At 44.3% G+C, this 15,955-nt stretch overlaps 1 protein-coding gene across 1 annotated transcript in view; it reads left to right on the top strand.

Annotated features, from left to right (window-relative positions):
* Nucleotides 1-15,955, top strand: part of LRRC9 (leucine rich repeat containing 9) — a 1,004,248-nt gene that overhangs the window by 609,137 nt on the left and 379,156 nt on the right. The window contains 3 exon segments of the mRNA XM_029598189.1: nucleotides 8,435-8,626; nucleotides 10,416-10,541; nucleotides 10,776-10,916. Of these exon segments, the coding sequence (XP_029454049.1) occupies nucleotides 8,435-8,626; nucleotides 10,416-10,541; nucleotides 10,776-10,916 (459 nt within the window).

The raw sequence follows: 15,955 nt of genomic DNA, 5'->3' as shown, positions 1-15,955 counted from the left end.
TTTTCTGGTTGGCACCACAGCAGTGCATGTAAATGTAATATGCATGTTGTAAGTGTTATTCAGCAGACAACTTTTGAATGTTCTTTTTCAAGAAAAATGAATTATAAATGCATAATTTAAATGTGTGTATCTGTAAAGGATGTGGGGATGTGTGGGTCAGGGCTGGCGCATCCATAAGGCGAACTTCAGCGGTCGCCTAGGGCTCCGAGCCATAGGGGGCGCCGAAGAGTAGCCATGTGGCTCGCGGAAAACAGAAATAGAGACTGTGTGTTTCTCAGGGCCGTGAGCAGCGCGCTGTTCGCGGCCCTGAGAAGTACACAGTGTCGCGCGCCCCCCCCCCCCCACCTGTTTTGGCGCCAACTGTTTCTATTTCTCTTTGCTGCGAGCGGAATAGGCCCCGCTTGCATCACCACGTGGCTGCTCTTCAGCACCCCCTACGGCTCAGCACCCTGAGACGCACACAGTCGGTGCCGAAACAGGTAGGAGGGGCGTGACCGGGAGGGGGAGCAGCAGCGCAAGGGTCACCTAGGGTGCCCAATACCCTTGCACCGCCCCTGCCTAGGATATCTAATACCCTTCCCTATCCATGGGTTCTGGAGTGGGGGGCATGACATTATTAATAAATATAGATTGCAGGGCGGAGCTAGGCTTTAGTTAATGGACCCGGGACAGACACTGAATGAATCACGGGGAGAGGGGGCAGCACAGAAATTTTTTGCACAGGGCAGCAAAAAAGCTAGAACCGGTCTTGGATTTAGCCAAGGCAAGTCTTGCCTCACCAGTCTGCTACATTTTTTTGAGGGCGTAAATAAACATGTGGATAAAGGTGAGCCATTCATATAAAATCGGCACGCACACATGGACGTGCTGATTTTATAACATGCGCGCACTGGCACGCGCATATTATAAAATCGGCGGCCGTGCACCTATGCACCCTGGCTTTTGTAATCCGCGTGTGCATGTGCACGCGGCACGCACAAGGGGGGGAACAGTTTTGCAAAATTTGCACGGCAATGCATCGTAGCCTTCCCCAGTTCCTTCCCAGTCTGCTCCAATTAAGGAGCGGACTGAGAGGGAACTTCCCCACCACCTACTCTAACCTCCCTTCCCCTCTCCTCCCCAACCCCTAATTCCTACCTTTTTCCCTTTTTTTCCTTTTTTCTTCGAACTTACTTCAGGGCCCAACCTGAAGTAAGAGGCTCCGGGACAGCGATCAATGCTGCTGATAAATCACAAGAGGATTATGAGAAATTGCAAGAGGACATTGCAAAACTGGGAGACTAGGCCTGCAAATTGCAAATGAAATTTAATGTGGACAAGTATAAAGTGATGCACTTAGGAAAGAGCAACCCAAATTATAGCTACACAATGCAAGATTCCATTTTAAGCATCTCCATTGAGGAATAGGATCTAGGCGTCATCGTCGATAATACATTGAAATCTTCTGCTCAGTGTGCAGTAGTAGGCAAGATAACAAATAGAATACTATGAATTATTAGGAAATGAATGGAGAATAGAACAGAGAATATCATAATGCCTCTGAATCGCTCCATGGTGTGACCTCATCTTGAGTATGGTGTTCAGTTCTGGTCACCACACCTCAAAAAAGATATAACAGAATTATAGAAAACAGGTATAGAAAAGGGCAACTTAAATGGTAAAGTGGATGGAACAATTCCCCTAGGAGGAAAGACTAAAGAGGTTAGGACTCTTCAGACTGGAGAAGAGACTGCTGAGGGGAGATATGATAGAGGTCTATAAAATGAGTGGAGTAGAACAGGTAAATGTGAATCCTTTGTTTACTCTTTCAGAGTGCAAAGACTAGGGGGGACACACAATGAAGTTACTAGGTGATACTTTTATAACTAATAAGAGAAAATATTTTTTTACGCAACACAATTAAACTCTGGAATTAATTGCCAGAGGCTGAAGTGAAAGTTATTAGTGTAGCTGTGTTTAAAAAAGGTTTGAGCAAATTCTGAAGGAAATGTCCATAAACCATTATTAAGTTGGAGTTGCAGAAATTTACTTCATACACCTGGGGATAAGCAGCATGGAATCTATTTACCCCTTGGGATCCTGCCAGGTACTTGTAACCTGGATTGGCCACTGTTGTAAATAGGATACTGGCCTTGATGGACCTTTGTTTTGACTTAGTATGGCAAATCTTATGTACATACAGTTATGTACCAAGAACCTGATTTGAAAAGCATTTTCCCAATGATAGCAGGCTGAATTAGCCATGCTGTCTGGGAGCGTCGCGACCGGATCAGTAGGCAGAGTTTTCTCAAAGAGTACAGAGTTTTGAACTCTACGGCTGCGCGGTGAGGTTCCCGCACGATTGCCGATTTACCTAAGTCTCTTTTTTTCCGCAAGCAGGACTGCACGCGGGGTTTTTTCTCTTCACTCGTCTCTTCACTTTTTCACATTTTTTCAAATTTTTTCTCCCGTCTCTATTGGCAGCGATGGCTCCGAAGCCATCGGGGTTTAAATACTGCCAATGCGGGAAAATTTTGTCCATAACAGATGGACATAATTATTGTTATATTTGTTTAGGCCCGGAGCATGACCCAGACTCATGCCGAGACTGTGGTCGGATGTCGCCCCAGGCCCGAAGACAGCGCGCCGAAAAAATCGATCGCCTCACTCTTCGCCAGGCCCGGCAAAGAAAGTTAAGAAAACTCCAGTAAGAAGATCCGCATCGCTGGAGGGCACTTCGGCCAGGTCGGTACCACCACCAGGGCCGCGGAAGGAGGTCGAGGCCTCGACTCTTTCAATGAAAAAGTCCAGTCATGCGCTGCTCGGGTCACAGGGCTCTGTACCTGCTCGTTCCCGCTCCTCGATGCTGAAGCATTCGGAGCATGGGAAATCAAGGTGGCCGAAGCATACGGCGCATCGGCGCATGGCGCTTCAATGCCAAGAACGGCGCACAATGCATCGACGCAGGGCGCATCGACACTGAAGCCAGTGCATGGCGCATCAAAAGACGCGTCAGCGCACAGCACATTAGACTACGACACATCGACACAGGGTGCATTGGATAGTGCATCTGGAAGAGCTGCATCACTATCTGGGTCATCTCATCATGATGTTCGCAAACGAAAACATTCCAGACATCACCAAAATGGTGACGCAAAACATGCAAAACACCATGACCCACCTACAGCTCCACCATCTGCCTCTACACAGGCTCCACTATGAGGCCAACACCATGCCAAACAAAAGGCAAAAACAAAACATCTCCAAACGCCTGACTCTCCATGAACGGACTCTGACGTAGAAATGGTCTCACACTCTAATCATGATTCTTCAGATGCTGATAGTTCTCATTTGGGTTGGTCCTCTCTTACTAGATCTCATTCACTCCATCTTCCAGAGCTGCACCGACCTTCTGAGGACTTGTCTCTGGGAGTGCTGCCCCCACCTCCAATGCCACTTCCAGCGCCTTCACAACATACCCTCGCATCAAAGGCGATGTCACAAATTTCTTTAGCTTTGAATACTTTCTTCCAAGATCTGGAGGCCACGCATCCTCAGATTCCAGGTCCATCTTCACCAACCTCTCCTCGATGAATACAAACTTTTCCACCTCCAAATCAACCGGAAGAACTGATCCCAATTCCAGAACGACCGGATTCTCCACACTCACAATGGTCTACATCACCATCCTCATCTACAGGATTTCCGTCAGATCCTCCCGAGGGCCTTCCAGAACCTTATTCTCCTCCAGAAGATTTATCCTACGCAAAATTCATTGAAAAAGTAGGATCTCTCTTAAATATTGAAACAGGAAAGGTTCCTCACCCTCGTGCTAAGGTTCTAGGATTCTAAAGATTTTTGAAATGCCACCAGAGCCAACAGCTCTACCACCATATGCTGTACTAGATGCGGTTCTGCATAAGATGTGGGAGAAACCCTTTACCGCCACAGCTGCGTCAAGGAAAACAGACTTAAAATACCAGATGAGAAATTCCACGATCTATGAGACCACATAATTACCCCACAACTCCGTAGTAGTAGAATCTGCACTACTACGTGCCCAAAGATCCAAACTTCATGCAAATTCACCACCGGGAAAAGACCATAAATCACTGGATGATTTTGGCTGTAAGGTGTACCATTCATCCATGCTGGCCACAAAAATCCAACACCATCAATTTTACGTAATCCAATACCTATTTGAATGTCTACAGAGATTACGTCCCATATGTGTGGCTTCGGATAACTCCTTACCACAGCCATTTACAGACATGGAGGAAAGTCTTTGACATTTATTCCGTTCGGTTTATGAATCATTTGAATCATTGGCTAGATCCTCAGCTATGGCAATAGCAGCATGGCGCATGGCATAGTTAAGAGCTAGTTCAATACGTGATGATGTCCATGACATGTTGGTTGATATACCTTGTCTGGGTGACAATCTTTTTGGTAACAAATTTGGGAAAACTGTCACCCTTTTGAAAGAACAGAATACTGCAGTTCAATCTTTGACATCATCAACAGACTCTCCTGCTTCTTCTAGAAGATTCTACCCTTCATTCAGAAGAAGACCTTATGCAAGGTCACCTTTCAAACTTTACAACATGTATAGATCGCAGTATTATCCCCATCAATGTTACAACCACAAACTCATCCCTCACGTGGACATCCATGCCAACCATGGGCTCAAAGACAAACTCCAGCAGCTCCTCCAAAGCAAACTCCATCTTTTTGAGCTACCCCGAGCCACCTCCACCGCACTACATAGGAGGCCGCCTTCAACACTTTTATGCCAGTTGGGAGGCGATTACTTCAGATCGCTGGGTACTAAACATCATAAAAGAGGGTTACAGATTAAATTTTCTGGCTCTTCCAACCCTCCCTCAAGTTTCCCCTCTAAGGAATACTTCACAACACTCCCAAGACCTACAAGAACAGTTAGTCACTCTACAGTTGCAGAACTCAATTCAAGCAATCCCAATCTCATTGAAAAATCGAGGGTTTTACTCCCCATATTTTCTCATTCCAAAAAAATCTGGAGGTCTTCGACCAATCTTAGATTTGTGAAACCTCAACAAACACATTCAAAAAGAAAAATTCAAAATGATGTCTCTCAAGAGTATTCTTCCTCTTCTACAACCCAACAACTGGCTTTGCTCCATAGACCTGAAGGATGCTTATTCCCATATACCCATGCACCCTTCCTCCTGGCATTACCTTTGCTTCCAAGTTCAGAACAACCACTATCAATTCAAGGTTCTACCCTTTGGCCTTTCCTCAGCCCCGAGGGTATTCACAAAATGCTTAGTGATGGTGGTGGCTCATCTCCGACAGCTCTCGATATGGATTTTTCCCTATCTCGACGACTGGCTGTTAGAAGCCTCGGATCCAACTACCTTGAAGACTCACGCGTTCCAAACAATCAGTTGTCTTCAGACGTTGGGATTCATAATCAATTATGAAAAATCCCATCTGCAACCAACACAGGTTCTACAGTTCCTTGGGGCGCTCATCAATACAGCGCAACAGAGGGCTTACCTACCACAAGACAGGATTCAAACTCTGTCCTCTCTTGCTCAACGTCTATTCAATCAATCGCATGCATTGGCACACCAAATTCTTCAACTGCTGGGTCATAAGGCAGCGGCCATCCACATCGTCCCATATACAAGACTCCACATGCGTCGCCTACAATGGGGATACAAGAATCAATGGTCACAGTTCTGGCATCCACTCTCGACCAGAGTACGTCTTACCAGACAAATGCGCACCGACATTCAATGGTGGATGAACACCAACCACCTGTCCTTGGGAGCACTATTTCAGTTGCCTCCTCACCAAATCACTCTCACCATGGATGCATCCTGAAAGGGCTTGGGGAGCCCATTTAAATGAATTAAAAACTCAAGGTCGCTGGTCTCTTCAGGAGACCAACTATCAGATCAATCTCCTGGAGCTTCGAGCCATTTGGAAAGCACTTCAAACCTTCTCTACCCAACTTCGAAGAAAACATCTCATGGTATATACAGACAATCAGGTAGCCATGTTATACGTAAACAAGGAAGGAGGGTCAGGTTCCTGGATTCTCTGTTGGGAAGCGCTTCGCATACTGACTTGAGCGATATTGAACCAAGTCTCGACACAAGCCACTTACCTTCCTGAACTAGACAATGTAACAGCGGACCGCCTAGGTAGAATTTTCCATCCACACAAATGGACCTTGAATCGGGACATGGTATCAAGCATATTCCAACAGTGGGGCTTTCCAACCATAGACCTCTTTGCCACAGAGAGCAACCGGCAAACACAGACATTTTGCTCCATTTACCCAAGCAAACTTCGTTACGCTGCAGATGCTTTCCTCATTCCATGGATGGAGAGCCTACTCTACGCTTACCCTCCCATTCCACTAATATCAAAAACAATACAAAAATGCATCAGAGATGCAGCGGACATGATTCTCATAGTCCCGTCCTGGCCAAGGCAACCATGGTATGCGTATCTCATGCGACTATCCATTCGCCCACCAATTATACTGGAAAACCATCCCCAACTCCTAACTCAGGAGGGGAGATCCCTTCTTCATCCGATGCATTGATCCCTCCATCTGACGGCATGGATGTTGAATGGCACGTACTAAACCATCTAGGACTTCCATCTCAATTTGAGGACGTTCTCATTGCATCCAGGAAACCGTCCACCAGGCGTAACTATGCCGGTAAAAGGCGTCGTTACTCAGAATGGTGCAGACCAAAAAGTCTAGACCCTTACTCTACAACTATAACACATCTCCTGGAGTACCTCCATACTCTTTTCGCAGCTGGTCTAGCATATACTTCAGTTCGAGTGCATGTCAGTGCAATTGCAGCTTTCCATCATGCTCATAACGGACTACCCATTTCCAACCACCCTTTAATCTCCAGATTCATGAGTGGCATATTGCATCTTAGACTACCAGTCACGAAGCCGCCTGTACCATGGAATCTCAATATCGTACTGGAACAATTAATGTTACCTCCTTTTGAACCTCTAGAATCCTGTCATGTCAAATACCTTACTTGGAAAACAATATTCTTGGTGGCTTTAACATCAGCATGGAGAGTAAGTGAACTTCAAGCCTTGGTTCACTATTCCCCTTACTTAGAAATGTTTCATAATAAAGTCACACTTAGGCCACATCCTACCTTCCTTCCTAAGGTGGACTCAGCCTTTCATATCAACCAGTCCATTACTTTTCCAATCTTCAAGCCTAAGCCTCATGCGAATGACAGAGATAAACTTCTCCATTCCTTAGCCTGTACGAGAGTCATGGCTTATTACAAACAAAGAACACATTCTGAATCCAGACCATCTCAGCTGTTCTTCTCCTTCAGTCCAAATTCTCCAAACCAACCTGTCTCCAAGAGAACTCTGTCTAGTTGGTTGTCCCAATGTATAACTTTTTACTACAATAAGCGCAACGTGCCATTGAATACAAGACCAAAAGTACACCAAATTAGAGCAACAGCAACGTCCCTTGCACATTTCAGAAATGTTCCGCTGATAGACATTTGCAAAGTGACAACTTGGTCTTCTCTCCACAATTTCACAGCACACTACTGTCTAGAACAGTAGAGCTCTTCTGATGCAGCCATGGGTTTGGCAATCCTGTCAACCATTGCACCTAAATAAGACTGTCTACCTTTTTTGATTTAAAGGGTGGCGTCCTTACCTAAAGAACAAAACACCTGGACACCACCCAGGAGCTTGGGACTCCCAGACAACATGGCTAATTCAGCCTGCTGTTGCTGGGAAAAAGCAAGTTTGCTTACCGTAAACGGTGTTTCCATAGATAGCAGGAAGAATTAGCCATCCATTCCCGGCCCACCTCCATAGACAGTCCACACATTAACAGAAATCTACCTTTTTTCTATGTACTTCTTGCTTTGTAACAAGAGACTGAGGTAAATCGGCAATTGCGCGGGAACCTCATCGCGCAGCCGTACAGAGTTCAAAACTCTGTACTCTGAGAAAACTCTGCCTACTGATCCGGGCACGACGCTCCCAGACAGCATGGCTAATTCATCCTGCTATCTACGGAAACACCGTTTATGGTAAGCAAACTTGCTTTTACATGCTTAAAATTGGGTTTTACATGTGTAAATGCATTTTTCCTATGAAAGTGGGCTTTTGAAAATTGCTACAATGTATGCCATTGAATTGTCCATAGGATTTGCTCATCTAATTGCACTTTACATGTATAAATGTCTTTTGAAAATTGCTATGATAGCACAACTCCTTTGAAAATGTATCTGTAAGTGACTAAACTTTCTTGCCATTCAGTTAACATTATTTTTTCACTATGATCAAGCTGGTGAAATTTTAACAATTATATACAGAAAAATAAGCCATCAGTAATAAATATCCTGAATATTTTCATGATATCAGCTGCTAATTTTGTATTTCCATGTTTTAGTCTAATTTAGAATACCTGGATGCGAGCCATAATCGTGTGATAACCCTGGAAGGTTTTAAAACCTTGGGAAAATTGAAGTATTTAGACTTAAGCTGGAATCACCTGAAAAAGACCAAGGAAGAAATAAATACCTTGCACAAGCATGCATCACAGTTGGTAACGCTTCACATTGGTAACAATCCATGGCAGAAGGTACTGTAATTTTCACATTAATTTGGTTAATAAAGTACCCAATCAGGCATTCTATCATGTTTAGAAAATAACAAAATATTATAAAATCACCAGTTTAGCCCATGATTCATATTCTTTCACTTTAATTGATTCTGTTTCTTACATAATGTTTTATTTTCTGTCACATTTTAAAATTATTCTTTTATAGTTTATTAGGTTTTTTATACCGCCGTATTGGCGTTAGCCTTCACAGCGGTTTACAATATACATATTAGAAATAATACAATAAATCAGTTCAATAAAAGATGACAGCTAAAATTAATTAAAAGCACATAAAAGTATTTTAACTGTACAAGTAGAAATAAGATTATAGATTGCTATTCCTCAATGTGGTATTCAAGGGAAAAGTTAAAACAAATTAAAACAAAATAATACAATCAACATACATAAAATGTCACACTCATAAAACATAAAAGTTAGCTCTGCCTTTAAAATTGAAGTTTTGGAGTGTTTGTTATAATACCTGTAACTAGCCATGTGGAGTTTGATCATTTTCCAAATATGCGCATTTAAAAAGCCAGGTTTTTAAATCAGCCTTAAATTTTTTTTTATCAGTCGTTAGTCTCAAATCTGTTGGTAACTCGTTCCACAGTTTGGATCCTGTAATGGACAGTGCGCGCTCTCTCACCTGGCTTAATCTTGCCGAACGAATTGTTGGTATAGATAACAAAGCCTTGTTTGCCGATCTTAAATTTTTTTGCGGTACATGCAGTTTTAAAGATAAATTCAGCCATTCAGTTTGTTCTCCATATAATAGGTTGTGTATGAGGCAGGCGGCTTTATATTTTATTCTGTAACTGATGGGTAACCATCAGTTACAGAATAAAATGCAGAATTGTGGCAATGCAGAATTGTGGCAATGCAGAATTGTGCAGAATGCAGAATTGTGCAATTTGCATTCTATTGCTGGACGTAATCACTCATTTTACTGGTATGCATGTAATGGGTTATTTTCAAAGGCATTCATTTCCATGGTAAAACAGTTCTTTACTCACAGAAGTGTCCTGTTATAAAATTGCCCCTCTAACATGCAAGTAAACTTAGGTCCTGTACATATATAAATTTACCTAGACTGAGTGGCGGCTTTCCTGGTGTTGGAAATGTGGAGGGGTGTGGATTTACTTAATCACTTTTGGATCTTCAGTAGTATGCGCATACATTTTCATGAAAAAGTCTGTGTACAAATTAACAGGTATAATTTGTAGTTTTGGGGGGTCATTTTCCATCGCTTATTGCATGCGATAAGCGGCTATCACACGCGAATAGTCCCTTTTCGATGGCGATAACTTGACAGGGGCGGAGTCGGGGTGGCGAGGAGGCAGACGCTGCGATGTCTTCGCTGGCGGTGATAAGGTAAGCACCGTTATCATTGCCAGTAGCACGCCCAATAGCACCACCTTTCACAGTGGTGCTATAGGGTGTGAAAGCCGGTAGCGATAACACCGCGATGGGGCGATGGTTGCTGGCTTTCACAGGCCCACCCCTTCTCCCTCCCCCACCCCCCCGTTTTCACTGGATTCACTATTCTGCGTTAGAATGGTGTATCCAGGCCTTGGTGGGGTAATTTTTAAACTGAACATATGTGTGTAAGTTCATTTTGAAAACTGGTATAACTTATCTGTGTATTTGTCTACTTTCTTATGTGGGCTGCTACAAAATTACCCTTTCAATGATTTATGTTTACATTTGATGTATCTTTTATTTATAAAGTTTATCTGTGTAAAATAAGATAACTGTTAATTTTTCCAAGCCAGCCTCCGTGCGCTTCACAGCTATTAGCCGTTTAAAGGCTCTTAAATATTTGAATGATATACTTGTTACTGCTGAAGAGGTTGCTGATGCTCAGCGTTTTACTACTGGAGCAAAGATTACTCAGGTTAAGTTTTTACATTTTATTATGTTTTATAATATAATTTATCACAAATAACCTGCCACGTTCTGTACCATGCAAAGTATTGTAAGCTGCATTATGGGGTTAGCCAGATAGCTCAGTTGTACTGCCGTGCACTGCCATGCAACGAGATCTGGGTTTGATTCCCAGCTTGGGTTGGTTGGGGCTAGGGGTACTATAGATGATCCTGCTAATTTTATCATATTCTTGTTTTGTTAGATATCCCTGTTACTCCATGCCAGAACCGATAAAGAGAGACCCCATACCCTTAGTTTATTGTCATCTGCCCAAATTTTGACTCAGATTAGCAAGAACAAACTGGATTTAAAAACTGATTTCAATCCCAGCTGGTATTCTCTGGTAAGACCAAATTTTAATAACATTTTTTATTTTACATTTAGTTTTATTATCATTATAGTATCCTGTTTATGGTTTTTCACATGTATACCTACAGGACCTGAATATAATCCACCATAAAGTGTCAAAAAGCGGAATATAAATCAAATAAATAAATAAATATCTTATTAGCTGATGCAGGGTTTGGCATGTCTTTTTTTCTATGTCTTATCTATTTATTTATTTATTTATGTTGCTTAACTATTTTGCTTTGTTTTTGTTTGCTACATTGTTATTTAACTCCTTATCCTTTGATGTTCTTTGTTTTTATTTTTTATATGAGTATTTGTTCCATTCATATTTAATTCCCTTATCCTTCTGATGCTCTTTGCTTTTATTTATTTGTTCAATTATTTTAGCTATGTATTATTCATTCATTGAATTTTTGCTTTACTATATTGTTTAAATGATTTTACTCTGTCATATTAGTTATTTTTACTGTACATTGCAAAGATTATAATTGCATGATATGAAATTGTATCCTTCCCTGCTAGCTCTTACTCAGGAAAGAGATCAATGGAAACAAACAAAGCTTTCAACAACAATAAACTTCTTCAGGGTTCTTCAAGATTTTCTTGGCTACAACAATGACACTGACCCAGTTATAACTTCAAGAAAATGTTTTACTGAAATAGCAAAATGAATTGGTTTCAAATATTTGTGCACACAAATGTGTGTAAATACAATTTATCTACACAGGCAGATTAGAATGATATGTATAGAAAAAGCAATAAGAAAATATAAATCTCAGACAATTCTGAATAAGTCTTAGAGCAGAAAATAAAGTCAACGAATTGCCAAATCTGTGTGTCCGCAAGCAACATTTATCAGTGTGTTCAGTTCAATGTAAACAACTTTGCCAGTGAAAGATCATACTGTGAATCCAGGGGACCTAACTTTCAAACCTATCCATGGTACAGCATTAAAGTGCAAAAATGGATACGTGGAGATTTATGCTATTATTTTATAAACTGTATGGTGGGAACTTCAGAGTTTATAAAATACCTCTCTGCTCTGAAAGTACACACATATGTGTACATATGCTCAAATATTTCCAATAGAGATGTGAATCGGAACCAGAATCGGTTCGGATTCCGGTTCCGATTCACATTGTGGGGTTTTTTTTCGTCTGGCCCGATCGCGGTTTTGTTTATCGGCTGCGCCCGAGCCGATAAACAAAAAACCCACCCCGACCCTTTAAAACTAATCCCTTAGCTTCCCCCACCCTCCCGAACCCCCCAAAAACATTTTACAGGTACCTGGTGGTCCAGTGGGGGTCCCGGGAGCGATCTCCCGCTCTCGCGCCGTCGGCTGCCACTAATAAAAATGGCGCCGATGGCCTTTGCCCTTACCATGTGACAGGGTATCCGTGCCATTGGCCGGCCCCTGTCACATGGAGGGAGCACTGGAAGGCCGGCGCCATCTTTAAAAATGGCGCGGGCCATCCAGTGCTCCTACCATGTGACAGGGGCCGGCCAATGGCACTGATACCCTGTCACATGGTAAGGGCAAAGGGCCATTGGCGCCATTTTGATTAGTGGCAGCCGACGGCCCGGGAGCAGGAGATCGCTCCCGGGACCCCCACTGGACCACCAGGTACCTGTAAAAAGTTTTGGGGGGGGCGTCGGGAGGGTGGGGGAAGCTAAGGGATTAGTTTTAAAGGGTCATGGTAGGTTTAGGGGTTATTTTTGTTAGCCATTTTTCCCGCCCTCCCCCAAAACGATAAGAGAACCCCCATGAACAATATCGTGGGGTTTTCCTATTGTTTTGGGGGAGCCCCCGATTTCTGACGATTTTGAAAAAGTCGACGATATTTTCAATCGTCCAAAGCCCGATTCACATCCCTAATTTCCAATGCATGAAAGCGCATTGGAAATATTTGCTCATATTACATATTTTATAAACATAGACATGTATATTCTAGATGCATAAAAAAATAAAATGTATGTGTAATAATACCAATTTTTACATGTATAGAACTAATTTATAAAATATGAGCATATAGGGCCTGAACTTCTAAAGCATTTACTTGCATAAATCTGGATTTTACATGTGTAAATGCACTTTACCCATGTAAGTGGGCTTTGGAAAATTGCAACATATATGCAATTGAATTGTCAATAGGTTTTACATGCATTAAGTGCACTTAACATTGGTAAATGGCTTTTGAAAATTGCTACGATAGTATGTTACTTTTACATGTGTAACTCCTTTAAAAATTAACTTGACACCGTTTTGAAAATACTTGCGCATATACTTGAAGTCTCCAGTTCGCTGATACTTCTGCCAGTTCACCCAGTCCATCTCTAGTTCACCTAGACTCTTCACACTGAATCCCCACCAGTTCAGCCAGACCTCCCACCCAAAAACAGCAGCCGCTCTGCCTTCCCCTGTTCCCTCCCCCTAACCTGACCTTCCCACCCCTTTCCCCTAACCTTTCCTCCCCCTAGCCCTACTCTAACCTCCCCCCTCCCCCCAACATTTTTATTTTACCTTTTGCGCCTGCCTCTGGGCAGGCACAAGTTGCACGCCTGGCCCGGCACACGATCCCGCGACACAGTGGCAATGGCCGCTGTTTGCAGGCCTCTGGCCCCACCCACACCCCGTCGGGTTTACGTGCGTAATTTTTTAAAATCCGGCCCTATAGTGAATTTTAAGAGTTGCGTGTGTAAAAATTAACACATGCGAGCATATATTCGCGCAAGTGCTATTTTATAAACCTCAAACATACACAAGTAATGGTGAATAATGAATAAATTTGATTTTTATAAAATAACGGTAGGCCGGGGGTAGACTAGGGGTGTTCGGGGATGGGGCCAACATTTAAACATATAGGGGCAGATTTTCAAAGGCTACATGCGTAACATACGCACGTAACCATAGAAAATCTGCCCCTGCGCACGCCAAGCCTATTTTGCATAGGCTCAGCGGCACGCGCAAGCCCCGGAACACACGTATGTCCTGGGGCTTTCAAAAGTGGGCGGTTCAGGACATGTCCGGGGCGTGTCCAGGGGTGGTCCAGGGGTGGTCTGGGGGCATGATGGCGGTCCAGGGGCGTGTCCCGAGTCCTCCTCTGTTCCGGCCTTAAGGCGTAAGAAATAAAATAAGGTGGGGGGATTTAGGTAGGGCTGGGGGGTGGGTTAGATAGGGGAAGGGAGGGGAAGGGGGGGGCGGAAAAAATGTTCCCTCCAAGGCCGCTCCGATTTCGGAGCGGCCTTGGAGGGAACAGGGAAAGCCATCAGGGCTCCCCTCGAGCTCGGCGTGCACAAGGTGCACATGTGTGCACCCCTTTGCGTGTGCCAAGCCCGGATTTTATAACATGCGCGTGCTACTGCGTGCATGTTATAAAATCGGGCGTAGATTTCTTCGCGCCAGGTGCGCGAACAAATCGATGCCCGCGCATAAGTTTTGAAATCTGCTACTTGGTGTGCACTATAACTTGAATTTGAAAAGAAACATAGAAACATAGAAGTGACGGCAAAAGAAGAGCATATGGCCCATCCAGTCTGCCCAGCAAGCTTTCACAGTTATTTTTCTCATACTTATCTGTTACTCTAACCGCTGAGGTCAGGGCCCTTATTGGTAACTTTTGGTATTTTGGTTCTAATTTTCCTTCCACCCCTGCTTTTGATGTAGAGAGCAGTGCTGGAGCTGCATAAAAGTGAAGTGTGAAGCCTAATTGGTTAGGGGTAGTAACTGCCACAATAAGCAAGCTACTCCCATGCTTATTTGTTTACCCAGCCTGTGCAATTTAGTCCTTGTTGGTTGTCTTAATATAAATCCTCTTTTCTTCATTCCCCCTGCTTTTGAAGCAGTGATCTGCGCTGTATGGGGTAGATTTTAAAAAACTACTCCAGCGCGTACTTTTGTTCGCACGACCAGCACAAACAAAAGTATGCTAGATTTTAATAGATATGCGCGAATCTTTTAAAATCCGGGTTCGGCGCGCGCAAGGCTGCCCAAAATCGGCAGCCTACGCGTGCCGAGCTGCGCAGCCTGCCTCCGTTCCCTCCACCCCCCCACACACCATCCCCTCCCTTCCCCTACCTAACCCACTCCCCCAGCCCTATCTAAACCCCCCCTACCTTTGTTCAAAAAGTTACGCCTGCCTGAGGCAGGTGTAATTCGCGCGCGCTGCCACCTGGCCGGTGCGAGATTCCCCGGCCCGGGAACGGTTTCGGAGGCCTCAGCCATGCCCCTGAAATGCCCCCGGGCCAGAACCACACCCGCGGCCCTGCCCCCGGATGATGCGCCACCGCGACACGCCCCCGACATGCCACCCCCAGGAAAGCCCCGGGAGTTACGCGCGTCCCAGGGCTTGCACGCATCTCCGAGCCTATTCAACATAGGCTTGGCGCGCGCAGGGGAAGCTTAGGGCAGGTTTTCGGGGGGTACGCGCGTATCCATTTGAAAATCTGCCCCTATATGTATTCAAAGTGAAGTATTGGTTCGCAGGGATGTGAATCGTTTTTTGACAATTTAAAACAATCGTCAGATATATTTTAAATCATCAAAAATCATTAGAGCTGCGATACAATAACAATTACCCCGATTTATCGTCAAAAAATCGTAAATCAGGGGAGGGCGGGAAAACCGGCACACCAAAACAACCCTAAAACCCACCCCGACCCTTTAAAACAAATCCCCCACCCTCCCGAACCCCCCCCCCCCCCAAATGTTTCAAATTACCTGGGGTCCAGTGGGGGGTCCCGGCACGATCTCCCGCGATCTCCCGCTCTCGGGCCACGGCTGCGTTAATAGAAATGGCGCCGGTGGCCCTTTGCCCTTACCATATGACAGGGCAAAGGTAGCACCGGCGCCATTTTGGTTCCTGTCACCCGACGTCACGAGTGCAGGAGATCGCTCCCGGACCCCCGCTGGACCCCCAGGGACTTTTGGCCAGCTTGGGGGGGCCTCCTGACCCCCACAAGACTTGCCAAAAGTCCAGCGGGGGTCCGGGAGCGACCTTCTGCACTCGCGCCGTATTGCCAATATTCAAAATG

This window comes from Rhinatrema bivittatum, chromosome 4 (assembly GCF_901001135.1).
Source record: "Rhinatrema bivittatum chromosome 4, aRhiBiv1.1, whole genome shotgun sequence".
NCBI lineage: Eukaryota > Metazoa > Chordata > Amphibia > Gymnophiona > Rhinatrematidae > Rhinatrema > Rhinatrema bivittatum.
Note: the sequence above shows the minus strand (reverse complement) of the source record. Positions and strands in the feature narration are given on the sequence as shown.